General features: G+C 32.8%; 3 protein-coding genes across 3 annotated transcripts; 1 reads left to right on the top strand and 2 right to left on the bottom strand.

The window, feature by feature from the left end:
* Positions 1-5,830: 5,830 nt before the first annotated feature.
* Positions 5,831-6,588, top strand: LOC112088225. Its single transcript, XM_024158515.1, has 2 exons — positions 5,831-6,009; positions 6,079-6,588. The coding sequence occupies exons 1-2, from the start codon at positions 5,854-5,856 to the stop codon at positions 6,358-6,360; spliced, it is 438 nt and encodes a 145-aa protein (XP_024014283.1). The 5' UTR covers positions 5,831-5,853; the 3' UTR covers positions 6,361-6,588.
* A 5,368-nt stretch (positions 6,589-11,956) lies between these two features.
* On the bottom strand, positions 11,957-12,364 carry LOC18021713 (probable signal peptidase complex subunit 1). The gene has a single exon (XM_024158434.1). The coding sequence runs from the start codon at positions 12,362-12,364 to the stop codon at positions 12,086-12,088; it is 279 nt and encodes a 92-aa protein (XP_024014202.1). The 3' UTR covers positions 11,957-12,085.
* A 3,504-nt stretch (positions 12,365-15,868) lies between these two features.
* On the bottom strand, positions 15,869-17,547 carry LOC18021712. The gene is made up of 5 exons (XM_006404635.2): positions 17,368-17,547; positions 17,007-17,280; positions 16,834-16,924; positions 16,465-16,748; positions 15,869-16,434 (listed from the first exon to the last, which is right to left on the bottom strand). The coding sequence occupies exons 1-5, from the start codon at positions 17,545-17,547 to the stop codon at positions 15,869-15,871; spliced, it is 1,395 nt and encodes a 464-aa protein (XP_006404698.2).
* Positions 17,548-19,481: the final 1,934 nt, after the last annotated feature.

The following is a 19,481-nucleotide window of genomic DNA, read 5'->3' as shown; positions in this document are numbered from 1 at the left end:
ATGAATTAGAGTTTTTGTCATTGATTTTTGTTTGTTTAAATGTTAATTTAAGAGTTTTTGTCATTAAGTTGTTTTGCATGCTATATGCTATATACCCAAACTATGGACTAACATTTAGGTGGTGAAATCTTAATAATGGTAAATTATTTGTTCGGTTTACCAAACTGTCATTCGCATAATTTTACTACATTACTAAATAACATGCGATAACATATAATAGCATTCGCATATACAGTAAGTGAAATAAATATATAATTAATCATTGTTTAGAGTTCTTTTGCAATTCATAAGATTTGTAAATTACCTCAATCATTGTTGATTAGTTTTTAAAATATCAAAATAATACAAACAAGAATGCATGTGTTGAAAAAAAAAAAAAACCATGAGCTGAAATCCCTAAACTATGATATAAAATCCTTAAAAGTCAGAGTTGGTAATTCTAATAAAAATGTTTTACAACAGGGTATTAGAAGCTCTAAAAGATAAATCTATAATTTATTAGTGAAAGAAAGTAATAAGAATTTAGGAAACTCCAAGAAAATATGTCAAAAGAAAAACAAAAACTCCAAGAAAAAGGTGATAGTTTTTAAGGAAATATATAGTTTATCAGTTGGATAAAATCAGGAAATAAAATATAATTGGATGTGAAGGATAAATCATGAAGGTGCTTTTAGAAAAAAGGTCGTCAGTCGTGATTGTGCGCGTACGTGAAGTGGAAGCATGAGGCATCATTTTTAGTGAATCTATCGAAGAAATAGTATTAAATCAAAAGATGATGAAAACCTTCTGACACATTCAGAAGCTTTACTCACGTCATGAATAGCATCTGAAATTGAGGCAATCAGATCTTAACAATACACAGTATCTGTATTACTTCTTTTATATTATTGTGCTGTTATCTTCCTATATTTTATTGCTTGGATTATTTCTATACATACTTTTTAAACAGTAACTATAGTCTGTAATTTATATTTTAGTGGGTTTTTACTTTTTAATACAGTCGATTTGTCATAATTCGAGTTCAAATATAAGAAAATGCACGTGTGAAATATAAGAAAATTACAATAGTATATACAGTGCTCAAAAAATCGTCAGGCGGTAGACGGGCGGACGGACTCCGACTAGCGCTTAAGTCGAAAATCGGTAATTAATCGTTGTTTAATCGGTGATTAATTTTTTGATTAATGTATATTATATTTAATTTTTAATTATTTATATTAATCTTTTTATATGATTTTGGAACTTAAACTCGCTTATATTTGATTTTGATTTGATTTCATTGTAATTTAGTTGAATTGAAATTGTTAATTAAGAATTAGATCGTCAAAATTGTTAATTGGTTAAGTATTGAATGTGATGTCGTTTTTAATTAGGAAAGAAAAATAATAAGGCTGATTTTAGGCTAATTTCAGAAAAATATAGAAATTTTATTAATAAATTTGGGCCAATTTCAAATTTTTGAGATTTTTTGGATTGATTTTTAAAAATTAGGCGACAATTTTATTTTTTAATCGAAATTAGACAGTTTTAGGCGGTTTTAAGCGGTCTTGAACGGTTTTAGGCGGTGAAAAATCGGAGAACCACCAAGAGCCGCCGCCTAGCACCTAGTCGGGGCGGTCACTTATCGCCTAACGTCTAGACGGCCAATTAGACAGCCGATATTTTGAACAATGAGTATATGTAACTCGTTTTGTGAATTTGGGAAACTCACAAAATTAATGTGTTTTTGTGAATTTGGAAAACTCAGTCCATTTAAAAGCTTATATACACTCGTTGTTATTTTTTACTTCTTATAACTATAATTTCTGGATTTATTGTACTATCATGTTGTTGCATCATGTTAGTTGCAATTAAGAGGAAAATTGAGTTTATATGTTGTATTGATAGTTTGCATCCTAAAATATTTGGATGGCTTGTAAATACTAACTGTTTAATCTTTGTTTTTTAAAACGTTCAATAAGAAAATATATAATAAAAAATTGACGAATGTCATTATCATTAGATTAATAATAAAATATATTTTTCTATATTTAACTTAATATTTATATTCAATAAAAAAATTATGATAAATTTATATGATTAAAAATAATAAAATGAAATTATATTCTAAATTATATAAGTTTATGATTTAGACGTAAATTAAGAAAATAATTTAAAATTTTTAAACTCTTCAAGATTAAATATATATTGAAAGTTTAAGACGACTCAGAATAAAAAATAACTATAAAATGATATTTAATTTTGAAAGTAAAGAATAGTATATGATAATGTTTTCAAATTAAAGTGGGTTTACGTTGTCACTGTGCTACTGTTAATTTTTAAACTAAAAGAAAAAAAAAAATATATATAAGAAAGAGATGTGATTCTTAAATGTTGTGATTTTTTTCTGTGTGTTTAAAATGTAATATTCATTTCCTTATTCTCGTGTACTGACAAATTGCCAAAGTTGGGCCCACACTGTAACTTCTTTCTTTATACGAAAACTAATGAGAAAATTAGGGGGGGCCCCTACCCATGTGACGTGGGACCTTAAACGCATCAAGAAGATGTCGTTTTCTTCGTAGCCATTTGTCACTATCACTTTGTAGATTTAATATTTTTTTGTAATTAATTAATTAATAAATAAACCTCGCAGGAAGGCTAGAGGAGGATGATAGGCACGTGTACGGTCCCCTCTTGTTACCGCTCCGATCTTCGACAGCTCAACCAATACAACTATTCACAGCCGTCTATTTCACCACTTTATATATCCAATCATCGATCGACACGTCACACAAAGGAAAGATGGAGGATACATACTACTACTGTTGACGTAGATATATACATATTAATCGATACTTTGTAGTTTGTACTTTGTAGTATACTAAAAGTCTTCTAAATCGAATGAGAAATAATTTATATCCAGAAATTACAATTATTATTATAACAAAATATAAATACTCATAATTGACTGTAATAATAACAAAGTTAAAGACGACAAAAAAAAAATAACAAAGTTAAAATTACTAGAGGTTACTTATTTTATTTTAATTTGTAGCACATTTTGTGTAATTTTTGACATCATCATACAGTATACTCCAAAACATGACATTTGACTCATATCAAATACATAGGAATCAGTACTTAAATTATTACGTTCTACTTTATATTTCATGTCACGAATATGAAAGCTTAAACCGTAGGAGTTCCTAAAACACGAATACACTTATTAATCACTTGGATAACACAGATTATTTATGTGATTGTAATGTTGTCTTTGAACTCAGATCTCCCTTCGTAAACTTCAGCTAGCTACACAAAATGATTATCGTCGTCTAACTGTCTAAGCATTAGGGTATGATACATTGTGAATTTTGAAGCTTCTTGATATATTTGATCTTTCTTTCATCTTATAGTCTAGGCTGTCTTTTGTGTATCTCATGCGATTCTCTGTAAAGAAAACTATTCCGGAAATATAGTTCTACTGGAACATTAACAAAACTAAAAAAAAAACACTTAATAAGTGGCATGGTGCATATACCAAGTTGGATCGAGTGCATTTATAAATTATAACTTAAGCTAACACTCAACAATAAATATCCATTAAAATATCTTAAATTAAGTTTTGTCTAAACCTTTTAAAATGCATAAATTTGGTCAATCTACCGGCCAAAAATTAAAAACTATCTTAAACTAGCTTTAATAACAACAAAAACTATTTGAAGGCTCTTTACAAAAAACAATATATATATATATATATATATACACACTAGGATATACTTCCTCTGTTCAGAATTATTTGATGTTTAAGGTTTTTGCATACAGTTTAAAGATTCATTTAATTTTTATTTTTTCTATACTAAAAATATTATTTATAATTCATTTAAATATCATTCAGCCAATAATAAGACAATCTGCAGAATATAAAAGGTCAAAAACTATAAAAATTCATTAAATTTTGTATTGAAAAGTGAGAACATCAAATAATTCTAAACAAAAAAACCTTCTAAAACATCAAATAATTCTGAACAGAGGGAGTAATAATTACTAGCAAACATTAAAGAAAGTTACTACAATAACAATAAAACTACAAAAATTTTAACCGAATCAAATCCAAATGTTTAAAACTGAGACTAACTGAACTTTGTCCAACGCGAACCAAGGCCTCTTAGATTCAGAGTTTAACTGCATCATCTCCGCAGGTAAAGCCTTTTAAAACTCTAATTTTCTCATTTAAGGTTATTTTTTCTTTTGAATTCGATGTAAATTTTTATTCAAACTAAAAAAACCTTTTCATACAATAAATGTATGTTTACAAAGAAAAGAATTTCAAAAACCGAGAGTCCAAAGTTAGTATAGTCGTTTTCAATTGGATCATAAATTAAAGCAAATGATTAAAACTCTCATTGTATTTGTATGAATGATCTCATGCGGTTCTGATGGAACTTAATTGAATTTGGACATTGATAATGCAGAAGAAGGCTGAGGAAAGTTCACCATGTCTTCGAGTATTCTTCTCCCTCTCCCAATATAGAATTCGTGAGCATGTTTTTAGTTTTGCTAATATTATTTTAATCACAAAAGCCTAAGTTTTTTTTTTTGTGTGAAATTCGCGAGCTTGTTTTTTTATCACACGGGCTTCGCGAGACAGGTCGTTGCGGGCCAACCTAATTAAAACCGAAAATTTAAACCGAAATCAAATCCATCACTAAAAAGTAACTAATGCGTATCTCTCGATGTGCATAAGAAAATGTCATAGCTAATATGCGTTAATTTATTGATTGTGCCTTGGTTTTCGATACGCTTTAGTTAAATTTTTATTGGTATTTTGTTGATTTTTAGTATAAAGTTATGTTTGCATTCCCTTTAATTTTTATTTGGTGGCGAACACTTGCGTTTTGTGTTTCACTTTCTCTCGGCAAATAACACTGAGGATCGTAGGATCTCTATGATACTTTCTTTTCTATTTAAAATAGCAAAGCATCTTGGGTTTAATTATTTAACTAAAAGCTATAAAGCATAATGATCACATTATGTAGGTTCTTATGCCTAAATAAAACAATATATATAGTCAATTTGTACCGAAAAGAACCAATAAAGTGTATTGCATTTCGATGCACCGCTCAGCTAACATTACTACGTGACGATTCATGCTTTTGCATGGTTTTTAATTTATCCGCATCCTGGAAAAATGAAATAATTGATCTTAAGAAAATATCTATACTCATACTTTTACTTGTTTTCTTTCGTAATTTCCAACCAAAAGAGCCCAATTAAGATAGGTGTTGAGTAAAGCCTAATTGTAACCAGGAGAAGGATTTAACTACATGCATAAAAGAACAATTTTACAAACAATGACTCCAAACAAAAAGTACGATTGAATAATTGTGATCAACTAAATGATGATTAATCGATCAAACTTAACTACATGCAGCACATGCTATTATGATGAACAACTACACAAACAGTCACTCCACGATGCAACTCTTTTTTTTTTTGTCATCTGATCTTATTATTAGAAATTGAGTCGCACACTCAAAACTACAAACAGAGCTCAAGCCATTAGCCAGCATGGAAAGAAATCCATCCGGAGACAAAGCCCCATCCACGATGCAACTCTATAACGAACGATTTTACATGCAGCAAACGATAGAAAAATTTCTGTAAACTCAAGACCACGACAAACGAATTAACTTTCAACACTTTGATGTCTTCGATAAACTTTAATCTCTAGAAACTACATTTTATGGTACATGATGTAGACAGTATAGAAGCCATAAGCCATTAGACCTCTGACCACTAAACAATTATTTCAATCGTACTATTTATATTGCTCTGGTTTGGTGGAATCCGGATTTAGCTTGTTATGTTCCGATGGATTCTTTATCTTTCGGTTCCACTCTTCTGCCCAGTAGTGGCATCATTGTCGACTTGGTGCGATGCTTTACTGCTCTATGCAGTCTCTTTACTGTGGTATACAGTGTCCTTGTTGTATTCAACCATAACGCACCAGTGCGTTCCTTTACTGCGGTATGCAGATTCTATTCCGTTTTCGCCTTGATGGGGGTTGCTTTGATATTGTTTTCTTCTTTGTGGCAGATTGCTAAGAAAACTGTTGTTTGTTGCATCCCTTTAGTGAATCTGGTCCGATTGGACTTTCATAGTCCTGATTTCTCCATTTTGGAGTCTTTTCTCCTCCCAAATATTTCACTTGTTTTGAGTGTTACAGGGAGCATTATCTTGAAGGTTGTTCTGCTTAGAACAGGCACAAAGATGTTAATTGTCTTTCGTTTAGCACTTGATGTTGTTGACGATTTAGCATTAACGCCACCGGAGGCTTGGATCCCTCCTTTTTGTGGTTTCATCGATCAAGACGGTTAAGCAAAAAAAGTTTTCTTTTTGCGCTGCCTTTGTTTAGAAGCTACTTGGGTTGAGCTTATGAACTCCCCTCTATCTGTATGTCTTTCTTTGAATTGTTATTGTTGTTTAAATTTTACTATTACCTCGACCAATCTGTGGGTTGTTGGTTTGGTTTGTTTGGCTCCATGTAGCCTTGTGTATCCTCTCTTAGTAGAGGCAAAACTCATTTGATTTGAATGCAAACTTAGTTCGACCAAAAAAAAATAAATATATATACCAAATCTAACGTTTAAATCCTAAATAAATACAATAGGTTGTAGATTATGGATGCAAGATTATAAGAGATTTCAGCATGCTGCAGATGGAACTGTACAACTTCATATGCTACAGTTGTGAATTTTTCTGTTGTGGGGAAAGCTAACCGTCATAAATTTCGTCCATAGCCATTTGATCGGATGTATTTAGATTGTCTTTTCTAGATGGTAGACCAGCATTCATAATAAAATAATATCAAAAGATCCCAAATGATGATGTGCAGGGCTTTTTAATTTAATTAGTAAGGTTGAGAAAAAACAAACAATCAGTATTTGCTATTGGCCAACTATCAAGGAAAAAGCTTGGCGAGCCAAAAAATAACTTGGGTTGTGGAAGAACACGAAACATGAATCTAGCACAAAATAATAGATTGTTTGTTCTTACCTAGTCCGACAAAATGAAAATAGTGGAAGCCCCCAAAAAAAAAAAAAAAATTCATCATTACAATATGGACAGTATTTTTGTCCAAACCATTACAAATCTCACATGTTGCTATGTTCTAGTTGAGTTTTAAATTTGACAGTTTCAATGTAATTATTTACAGAAATAGTATTTTTGTATTCCAAAATTTCTTAGACACCCGTGTTTTTGGGGGTCCGCCTGTAGAAAATCAAATGCACACTAAATCGATATATACCAATACCAAATATCAAATACCAAATATCAAATAATATTTAAAAGCAATTTCCCGAATTCAAAGATGACTGTCTATTTTATTTGATGAAGATAACCATATAAAGCCTTTGAAGTCACATTAATTTGTCAATAAGAAAATATGAGATGTGATCGTTTTTTTTTTTTTTTTTTTTGGCTAAGAGATGTGATCGTTAAGAATGGTCCCTTTCAAAGCTTTAATTCTGGAAATTTTTAATATTCTAATTTAGGAAATTTAGAGTTGTTGCAAATCTTCTCTGAATAGTTTATTTTATATAGTCAGTTTTCATCTGACAGTGTAGTAAACTGAGCATGAACTAGATACAATAAAATAATTAATTACAAAATTAGAGAAAATCTTTATTAAAAAATAAAAAAAAAACTCGAATACGATTATACGATTCTTAATACCCGTTGAAGGAGACAGCTTATACGGCTCATATCGGCTTAAAAGATATCTAAGGTTATATATTGTCTTGTCTCGAAAGATAAGACACGTGTCGGTTTTTACAAGTGGTCCCGAGGAATAGTTCGAGTCAGCAACTGATGGGACCTACCTTTTTTTGCAGATATTCAAAGTCAAAAAATTCGGCCTTTTAATTAAAAAACATTTTTTCGCCAAAAAGAAAACTTTTTTGCTGGCTGAAAAAAGAAAAAACTTTATCATATGCGTGTGTCTTCACATATGCACACAAGGAGTTACTTTATGTAGTAGACTTTTAATCCAATAAGGAAAAAAAATTTGAGTTATATAAAACAAACTATATCACGATATTTCTGTAATAACAAATTTTAAATTGTTATATTATATCATATTTAAAGCCGATTTGAATAAAATGGTATAGTAGCTCGAATCAAAAGAATAAGGAATGTACTCTTTATATATAATTATAAGAATTATAAAAGTATAGATCTTTAATAAATTATATATATTAGATCTTTTATAAACAAGTTTTCATTTTTTTTTTAAATAGTAGATTTGATAGTTCTAAAGGTATAAGTGTATAGCCGATCATTATTCTAAGAACATGGCTAAAAAATGATTCAATAGAATCAGTAAATTATATAGCATGATAACAAACACTAACTAAATAGTACATGTTACGGTTGCTAAGGTTTTATAAAAAAAAAGAACGATACAATTAAAGATACTTTCATGATAAATTACAGAAACATGTGAAATCTGATTCTTTGGGAGTTAGAGATAAAGGTAATAAATTAATAATTATTTAAAAATGGTTTTTCCATAGAATCCATTTTTTGAATGTATTGAGGTTTAAGTTTATATCGTAGTTTTTAGCAAAACAAACAAAAAACTTATAGCGCAGTTGGCAATTCTAAGCATATATAATTTAAGAAATGGAATGATACAAATATTAAACAAAGACAATTACTTTAAAAACACGTATTTGTTGACAAACTAAAAAGAAAGCAAAAGAAAAAGATAGAAAGGAGAGTCGCTCTCGCTCCGGTGAGGATTTGTCCCTAAACGGCGACGTCTCGTGTTTGCTAATGCTAGTTGCCGTCTCCATCAACAGTGTCCGCTTCCCACACGCCACGCCAAAAGATCGCTCTTTTCTAGCCGTCGATTAGTTTTTAGTTTTGACTTTTGACCTTGTGACCTCATTTATTAATTTAGGGAAAAAAAACTTAGAAATTTTGTATGATAGCTTAGATTAAGTACATAAAACTATCAAATAATTAGCAATTGCTCTGTAATTTTTTTCGCTCCGTTGTTCATTTTTTTTCTTCACTGGTTTTGAGTTGGTATATAGATGTATATTGTGCTATTATCCTTCTTTCCCCTGTATTGCAAGTGTATATATTGTTGTACCTGCTTACATTTATACGACAATTTTCTCATTGTCCTAGGATTAGCAGATAAATATATTCGTCAATCCCAAAAAATGCTTCAATGTTGCAATGTTTCAACAAAGCGTAATACAAAATGATGATTACTCAATGTTCTACATTTAAACCGGATCAAGTAAACGTGTCTTCTAATTTGTAAATATATATAGTATCTTATCTAATGAATCAATCAGTCTTGTAAAGATCAGCCTCTATTGTGAAAAACACCATTAAAAACGAAGAAGTGTTGACAAACAAAAAGCATTTGGTTACAATATGCAATTCTTAAGCAAGTTATCCTTAATGAAAAATCGCCTATAGACCGCATCTAGTCTGGGAAGTGCTGTTTCATTTAGTGGGCTACTATATTGTATATGGGCTCTTAGCTTAATGTTGTCTTGGTTATACTTAACCTATGTCTATGGACTATGTATGTTACTCTTGATGTTTTCTTTACCATTGTAATTTTTTTTTTTATCAATAATATCACATTTCAAGGAAAAAAAAAACTCTTGATGATGTATGGAATATCACAAACTTGACATTTTTTCGTCTTGCTTTTCCAAGCTCACTCTACCATATTTGAAGAGAAAAATATGCTTGAAGTTATGAAATGCTTCTTTCGTCTTTGCTTCGATCACTTTTTTTTCCTTACATTGTCAGGTTAGCTGAAGTAGTTTGACCTTTGATGTTGCGCAAGGCAACAAGAGTGTAGTGTCTGGCTCTAGCCAATTCATCAAAAGACTCTTGAATCCATTATCTCCAGTTATGATCATAGTGTTCTGCGGCTGAGGACACTCAACAAGCCAATCTCTGATCATATATTTGATTTCCATATCAGCAGCTTGATCCTTTTTGGACTTTGGAGGTTATGAAACATAAACTATAATCTCATTCATTAATCATCTGTTTTTGTTTAACCATAAATGTTGTTTAACCAGACACTAACAACTTATTTTTCATTTTTTTGGCACAAATGATCTTAATTTTCTTAATTTGTTTTTTTTTTTTGTTTTTTTTGTTATATTTACTAAGTAATAATATTATTTTGTCTTTTTTTTCTGTTTTGATTAGTGCGCATATTATACATAACACAATACGTTGTAGTTTTTTTTAAACCGACTAAATATTTATATGATATTAGTATTTTTCTGAAAAATCTGCCATAACAAATCCAGAACAAAACCTCATCCAAAAGAGGGCAAAACTAGACACTATTGTCTTTGGCTTTAGTTTTTATAATTTAAATAGACTGAAACTAGAGTTTAAAGAGCAATGCTAAAGCTTTTCTCTATTTCTATCTTCACGAGACCTCATGTGATGCTACCTTTCTACATTATCACCACAAACTCGTTATAGTCTATTCGCACGTCCTCAAAAACTCGAACTCGGCTTCGAAAGATCCAAAGTTATCATCACTGCCTACGAAGAAACAACCGGTCTAACAATCCCTGCATTTGCCTAACACGTAATGAACTTTTCTACCCACCTTAATTTTCTCTGCGTGCCACCACTTCCACCAGTGGCCCGAACTCGAGCTCCACGTCCGGCTCCTCCACAACATGGGGTTCTTTGCGACAGAAATAAAACCTCTCCCTATAGGCTCGGAGGTGGATTTTTGCACCACAAGAGCATGTGAAGATCATTACCACCCGGTTGGTGATACACTCACAGAAGCGAATCGACACGGGAGGAACACCATGGAGAACATCTTCTTCACCTACAGACGACAACTTCGATGGTGGTTTCAATACGTTGTAGTTTTGATAGTCAAAATCGGCAAATATATTTGTGTATAGTATCGAAAATGTTAGTTTTGCAAATACTTCTATAAAATATTAAAAAACTAAGGCAACTTACAAAAGTGAATAAATATCAAAAACCCGAAGGATAAGAAAATGGAAAAGCGTTTTTTAATCATTACCTATCGATCTCATTCTCATCAAACTCTACAACGCACACCTCTCTAGATTTAATAACTTTCCAGTGTGATATTGCTTATCTCCTCTGCCTTTCGTCGTCACTACGTGAGGTCTCAACTCACAATCGCCTAACACGATTTCATGATTATTTGCATGGTATGTTTATGTGATTTGAGTATACACTTTTGAATCGATGAATTTCGATGTGTAGACTCTGATGGCTTAGTTAGACATATATTCTCATGAACTTGATGGTGAAGTTCTTCATGTTTGCTTTTTGGATTTGTGTTCCTCTTGAAATTGATCATATTCACATACACTATAACAAAACCCAATATCTACTATTACATAAGAAATGTGAAATAATTTCACTTTGTAAGTTGTTTTGGCTAACCGATTATAGGAAAATTTGTACAATATGACAATATCCAATAAATATAAAAAGTTGCATAAAAGAGTGAGAATATAGGATAGACGAAGCAAAACAAACCGTCCAAACACTTGAATCCAACATTAGTTGACACCATTTGAAAGAGAGATGCAAGAGAAATTTAGGTTTCCAAAAAGAAAAGAGAGAGACTTTTGTTTACTCAATTTATAATAGATTTCCACTGTTCTTGTGAATTTATAGATACACATTCAGAATTAACAAAACCCATTGTGCTTCAAGTACATGACTAGGAGCAATGGATGTGTAGCATTTTCAGATTTCTATCGTTTTTGATGATTCTTATCAATTATTTGAGTCTCTTACCACGAGAATTAAAAAGAGTTTCAGCTAAGAATCTCTGATGAATGTCTCTACATTTATCAGTTGAATGAGCCTAAATGACCTCATCAAATTCAGAGACTAAACAACATGGTGAAGAAGAAAAGAGATAGATAAGAATCGACACAGAAACTCCACAAATTCAATTCATAACAAAAAGATCCCGATTTTAGAATATCTCATAGAAACAATTCCTATAAAAACAACATCGAGAGAGAGAGAGAGAGATACAGACTTATTTCTTAGAGAATTTCTTCTTCGAAGAAGCAACGACAACTTGTGGTTTGGGATGCTTCTCGGCTTCGCTTGGATCTAACCATTTGAGATGATGGAGATTGTAAAAAGGCCAATTAGGAACAGTGATCAGCGTCGTGAGAACGACACCACCGGCGTAGATCAGCATCATCGTCCTGAACGACTCCGTCGCGTAGCCAACAACCACCGCGACGACGCCGGAAATCACCAGTAAGATCTGCATCAGCTGCTCCACCAGTTTCTGCCCTTGCCAATCCATTTCTACACAAACAAAAAGAGAGAGAGAGAAATCCGAAAATCAAAAACCTTAGATCCTTCCGATTTTGAATCCAAATTAAAAGTGACGAACGAGAATTTCAAACCTTTGGTTACCGAATCGAGTAAACCCTAATTTCACACTTGATGGATCTGATCTCACTGATTTTCAACAATGGAGAAGAAGGAAAGGTCAAAGGACTGTCAATAATTTTATGACCTCTAAATTAAACCGGGAAGATTTGACGGTCAGATTCGGTGTACTCCTTAACCGGTATAACCGTATACCGGTACTGTTAAAATGGGCCTTATAGTATCTCTCAGCCCATCATAAATCCAAAGTGAGATTTTTGCATGTGCATCTGTTTTCTGGGTCAAAAGTTAATTAATGTTATAATGAGATACCGTTCTTAACTGACATTTCCCTTAACTAACTACTATTACTCATTGTAGTATAACAGAACAGAAGAGAAGGAAAATTGGTTACCTATAAAAGAAGATAAAAATTAGTTATCAGTTTAGTCAAGAAAAGAACATATAATGTTTTTGATTCCCTCAAAAACTTTCTTTTTCTATTAAAGTAAGACAATAATTAAGAAAAGAAGCTCAGAACTAAAAACTAGGCAACATTTTAAAAAGAAACGAATTCTTGAAATGAACATCAATTACAAAACCTAGCGTGGAATGTTGTCTTCGTAAAAAATTAAAATAATTGGCCAATAGATCTGTATATATATTTGTATAACTTGATCAATTTTCGTCACAGCTAAACCCAACTTTGTCCCAACCAAAAAAAAAAAGAAAGAAAATTTCTTTAGAGTTGAATAATCCATGGAACCTCTCAACCACATTTCTTCTTGTAGTCTTGTATGCCCACGAGAACGATATGGTCAAGATAAAAATCCCAAAAGTTATAAAATTTCTTGGAAACCTCTATTACATAGTCAGTAGTTCCCATTTAGTTGCTGATACTAAATACGAAAACCACAGTCAGCGTCATTTCTTGTTCCGTTGCAACGAAAAAGAAGAAGACAGAGACAGTTGCAAATTTTGTCGCTCTTGTCTTCAAAAGCTAATAATAGGTAATCTCTATTATTTAAGTTGTAACTATTGCAAATTCGACTACCACAAAGAATGTGTTGAGTCTCCCTCCATGTTTCATTCCTCTCATCATCCAAAACATCCTCTTTAACTTATTTGGTTATTCGGAACCACAATTTATAAGTCACAACTAGTATTAGAACCCGTACTTCGTACGGAACTAAAATATTAAGGAACAATTAAAGAACAATGAAAGAGTGAAAAATTGAACTTGAAATATCACAATTAAAGTTGATGTTTTCTTGAGTCTTCAAACACACATTGAGTCATCTTCTTTCCATGAAATATCTTTTTTTCTATTTTATACCAACTGTTTTACAGATCTGAATTTTAGGGGAATTATTACATCACAAACCCTTAACACAAAAAACAATTTTAAGTTGGGAGCAGAACCAACCACTGAGATATATAGACAGAGACGTATGGCTGCATGAGAGAGATGAATGAATCTTGCCATTAGCCATTTCTTGATATTTTGCTTGTTATCTAAGATACAACATAGACAGATGTCATTCTTTGCTGGTGTTATCCTTGTTTTACTTGCCAGCCGGGGGAATAGTCTTCTCTATTCCACGCCATTGTTTATGTCATAATAGTTGTTCAGATAATCATCCTACCTTCAAGAGATAAACATAATTAGATAATTGCGCTGAGATGCGAGAAGGGAGTTATAATTAGATAATCATCCTAGCTTTCTATTGTTGGATCTCCCGTGTGTGTAAAATATTACCATGAGTCCCATAACTTTTTTCTCTTTGATGCTTCCTGTTAGAAAACAAAAATTCAATAAGTTTTTTTTTGTTGAAGTTTGCGTGATCAGTACTTTGTTACCGTTCTCCGTCTGTCAAAAAGCTTGAGCACTTGCTAGTTGCATTTCGTGCTTTACCCGATTTTACAGAAATTTGAATATTATCTCTCTGTCACATAAGAAATTATGCAAAATAGAGCACCGTAAACAGAGATTAGAAACCAAAAGATAAAGGTGAATATGAGAAACAAAAGATAGATTGATGGAGAAGAAGATAGAGAAAGGAAACATGAAACAGTTTGAAATCATGATGAGATTGAATTACAGTTTCTTCGTGAGATTATGATATAGAAAATAGAAACCGTTTCAAAGATCGTGAAATCGTGGCTTTGAATGAGAAAATTTAGAGATTTTTTTTAGAAATTTTTATATATAATTTTGTGGCTTTAATTTATGATTATTTGCCATTTGTCAACTTTTAATTGTGAAGTGACTTGTGCTTTAGTAATATAAGGATGTCATTCTTGTGGAAGTAACTATACTCATACATTATACTATACTAGGGATCGTTCCCGCGCTGCGCGCAGGGTTTTTATGTTGATTGTTAATTAATTTGGTAAACAGAAGTTGGTAATATCGTTGACCAAAAAAAAAAGTGGTGATATTTGTCGAAGTGTCTAGAACAGGTTTCATTGTTTTCCCCTTTATATTCATGATTCCCAAAATAGTTGAACCGATTTTGTTGGTAAATACGTCCGAAATTGAAGTTCAATTTTCTTCTGCTACATATCCCAAATTAGATACCTCTCGCTGCAACTCATTGTTTGTCTGTAAATATTGTGGCTTTTCCTTAGCATATCCCTTTGAAACCCACATTCTTAATTGCGGTAATTGTTAAAAGCCTTCGCAAATCCCTTTCAAACCCACATTGTTAATTGCGGTAATTGTTATTCCTTTAATTTCTTCTTCTACGATGCTTTATTTGTTTTGTAAATTTGTTGTTGTGATCTTTGATTTTGTGGTTCTTAATAATTAATAGTGGTATTACTTCCGCAACATTCATGTATGTTTGTTTCGTTAAAAAATGTCCAAATGTTTTTTTTTGTTTTGTTACTCTTATTTGCTAAATTTAAACAACAATTGCGAGAACATCTGATCTGTAGCTTGTGTGTTTTGCTCCTCCATAAATATGTCCCTCGCTTCCTCTTTTTATCTCCGATGTTATTTGTGGTTGTCTTTGTTCCTGCAAATTTTCATTACATATGTATTTGTTTCACCATCCTGGTTAATAGTCATATCTTATTGAGATGTATGTCCACTATTACCTCTCCTTTATCTTCTCTTTTTTCTATCTGGACCGATTTAGACACTCTGTATTTGAGAGATGGAAGACATTTGCCTGAGTACTTTCTCCTCTCTGCGCCATTTTCGTTTTCTCAATCCTCCCTGAAAAATAGTGTTCGTTGATGGTAAGATTCTGTTAGTTTTGTGTAATATACGTTTGTTGCTGTTGGGTTTATGTTGAATTAGTTTGTTTGGAAACATCGTTTTGTCATGAAATGTTGAATACTCTATATAAGAGTTCCTATGCAATCATTACATGTATATTACATTGTTCGGCATCCTTTTCAACTTAATTCTCTACCTGTTTTCTTGTGATTATTTGGTCACTAAATTGCTTTTAACAGAATACGTACCTGAACTTGTTGGCAGATCTCTGAATGCTTCTTTGTAGACAATGTTTGTGACATATCTTCTCCATCTGTTGTTTTTTGTTGTGTCTAGGATTGTAAGACCCTTTGGTGAAGTGACTCTTGATAAGGCGACATATAATTGCCCATGGGTGAATACGGGGTTAGGCAAATATAATGCCACTGTGTTCAAGGTTTGTCTTTGACTTTTATTAATAGTCATTGCATAGCAAATTCGAACTGGAAACTGCCGCCGTTTTAGAGTGAATGGATGCTCAGAATCTCTAGGGGATAGAATAATTCTAGGGATCAACACTTTTTTTCTTTCTGCTTGGTCTGAAAGTATCTCTGCTTCGATTACTTTCTCTCCCAGTCGAGTGACAATAAGCCTTGTTCCATTGCATAACCCTTCTTTTGGGTTTAGATTTCTTAGAAGCCTGATTGGAACACCAACTTTTAGGCACAGCCGATGTGATGGTAAACCTGGGAACTCTAATGCATTCAAATATTCCAAAGGATAAGTCATCTCAAATCCTCCTGCATTTTCTTCTTCTTCCCCTGAACCTCCTGCATATGCTTCATCTTGTCCAACACTGTCACCGCTTAAGTACTCTTTCTGTGGTCCTGGTACTTTAGATAGTAGATAAGCGTTGATTTCATCGACCGTTTCATTCCGTGGTGTTAAAATAGCAGATTCTCGAAGCTTGGTCAAATCTTGGTATGCTTTTCCAAAATATGGAAAGACTGATTGACATAGCACCTCTAGTGGATTATTTGTTTCTGGAAGCATCAAGGCATCGTCAATTTCAATGTTGTCATCCCAGAGTGAAAGAGATACAGTAACAGATCTGCATCGAAGGTTATAAATGTCAGTTTGCAGATCTATTTCCTTTACATCAAATGTATAATTTCAAAAGTGGTTAGATGTTTTACGAATCAATTTGGAATCGGACGACCAGACGTTGCGTGGAAGAAGCGTCTCTTAGGTTGGAGCCTTGAACAAAACGGATTTGGCCAACAACATCTGTACGGGCACAATATGTGTGTTTACATGTGTGAATTTGAGATTGGTAACATGTTGTAAATTATTTTGTAGTAGGCCTTACCAGGAAGTTCAAGATTGGTGTTTGCCAAAGCTTGGAGGTGGTCTAGCTTCCGTAGCATGAATTTTTCTTTTGCAATTGACCGCCCAACATCTGAGACGTCGGAAATTGTGGTCCCAGGTAGAAAACGGATCACAAAAGGGTGGTCTGTGATTTTGTAAAGGTTTGTGCATCGGCCCACTTCGAAGTCGGTGAGTTTGACGATGAGGCCTTCTCGTAACTGCTGACGGTATTGGCTTGCACGGACAGCTGGTATGAATCCATGTATGACTGAGTTCTGAAGAAATAATTACAAATGATTAGCAGTGATATAAAATTTAATATTAGATGCATGAATGAGTTAAAAATGTTTGACATATACGACCTTCTCATCCAACAGGAGGAGGACGATGCCCATGAACTCCCCATCTTTTTTGATATTCTTCGCATCCCAGAAACGGAGAAGGCGGCCAACAATTTCCTGAGAAGAGCGACCTAAGCGTAAATCATCGAATGTGACATAGTTAGCGGCAGCTGGGATTGCAACAAAATCAATTGAAGCCATTTTGGAGTTTGATTTGGGTTTCTTTTACAGGATGAAGCAGTGTAGTTGTGGTTAAGGTGGGGAAGAGGGGCTAATTTATATATACAGTCTGAGAGATTACTGTTACGGCTACGAAGGAGGTGGATGATTGGAAGGCGAAGAGTTTTAGAATTGAAGATTAACATCATATTAGAAGATAGTGGGGGAAGAAGTTATTTTCAAAATTAATTACCTTTGAATTCGTTGAACAACAGTCGATAAGCATTCCCTGACGAGCTTACGTTTAGGTTGAAGAAAACGATGGAGACGGTGAAGAAAGAAAGATTTTGTTCACGTTTTTAAGAGTTTTGTTTTTAATAGGCTCTGTTCACGTTTTTAATAAGAAAAAGAGTACTGATGTGGACACCTTAAGAGGAGAGAAAACTCTCCCATTATATAATAGATTACTATTGTTCTATTTGTGAATATATGATCCGTCCTATTTGTGCAAAAATCCCAAAATCCCAAAACCCCTTACAATAGACAATCGAAAAAGGCATGAGCATACCCTCCATTACTTTCCAAGGAGATTCGTTTTGGTTTGCGATGTTTGTGGGCTTGAAGACAATAATGATTCTTTATATGTATGTCTCCTATGTGATTTCATTGTCCACAAACAGTGTGTTTACTTACCGTATGTTATAAAAGTGTCGCGTCACATTCATCATCTCACTTTTACCCTACTCTTCCTAACAAAGAGTTGACTGATTGTGGAGTTTGTCATGCAAAGATAGAAGAAAAGTACGAGGAATACTCTTGCATAAAAGGATGCACTTATGCAGTTCATTCTAAATGTGCAATGCGGAGGGATGTGTGTGATGGCAAAGAATATGAAGGAGAGCCTGAAGAAGTATATGAAAATATGAAAATGTTTGAGGAAGAGGGTAATGGGATTATACGACATCTGAGTCGTCCACTTCATCAAATGCGCCTTGACAAGAATATCCAAAGAGTGTATGGTGAAACCAAGTATTCTCAAGCGTGCAGACTTCCTTTTCATGTTGATGATAATGTTTATCAGTGCATTCAATGTGATTTTTTTCTCCACGAACCATGTGCACATCTTCCTCGTGTGAAGCAATTCATGCTACATTTACATCCACTGACTCTACAATGCAGTCCAGAATGGTTCTATTGTAGATAATGTTATCGTACTTCCAGTGGTTTCAAATATGTGTATGGTATCAAACGGTGTGATTGGAAGATGGACACACTTTGTGCTTCTATAAGTGAGCCGTTTGACCATCACTCTCATCCACATCATTTGTTCTTAACTTCTGAACAGTATTTAGCCAAACATTGTTCCATATGTCCCTTGATTACGAGAGATCCTCTAGCTTGTAACAAATGCAATATTTTTGTGTGTTTTCATTGCGCCACGCTTACACATAAGACGAGGTATGAGCATGATGAACATTTGCTCACTTTTTCTTATGAAAGAGATATAGATGATGAGGGTTATTGGTGTGAGATATGCGAGGAAGGTATCAATCGAAAAAGAGGATTATATGATATGCATGCAATGAATGTGGAGTTACACTCCATATGGAATGTTTGCTAGGAAGAGATCCAAAATTAGGTTAGAAGGACGTGGTGACGCCACAGTCAGGGCCGTGCCTAGATAAAAAAAAATGTAAATACTCACCTAGAGACCTTTTTGAACAATTTTTGTTGGAGCTGTATTTTGATATTGAAGTTTAGTTATAGTGATAAGTCTACTAAATTATTATACATAGATCAAATTCAACATAATTAAAACATCATTCATTTTTATACTTTCTATTTTATGCAATATCTCATTTTGTTTGACTTTTAATTAAATAGAAAAAAAATTTATATATTTTTTAAAAATTGACTATATGTAGAACCTCATCATAATTCATTCTAAAAATATCACTAAGATTTTTTTTTTAATT

The sequence above is a fragment of the Eutrema salsugineum genome, unplaced genomic scaffold, assembly GCF_000478725.1.
Source record: "Eutrema salsugineum unplaced genomic scaffold, Eutsalg1_0 scaffold_15, whole genome shotgun sequence".
NCBI lineage: Eukaryota > Viridiplantae > Streptophyta > Magnoliopsida > Brassicales > Brassicaceae > Eutrema > Eutrema salsugineum.
This window is presented reverse-complemented; position numbering and strand designations above follow the sequence as displayed.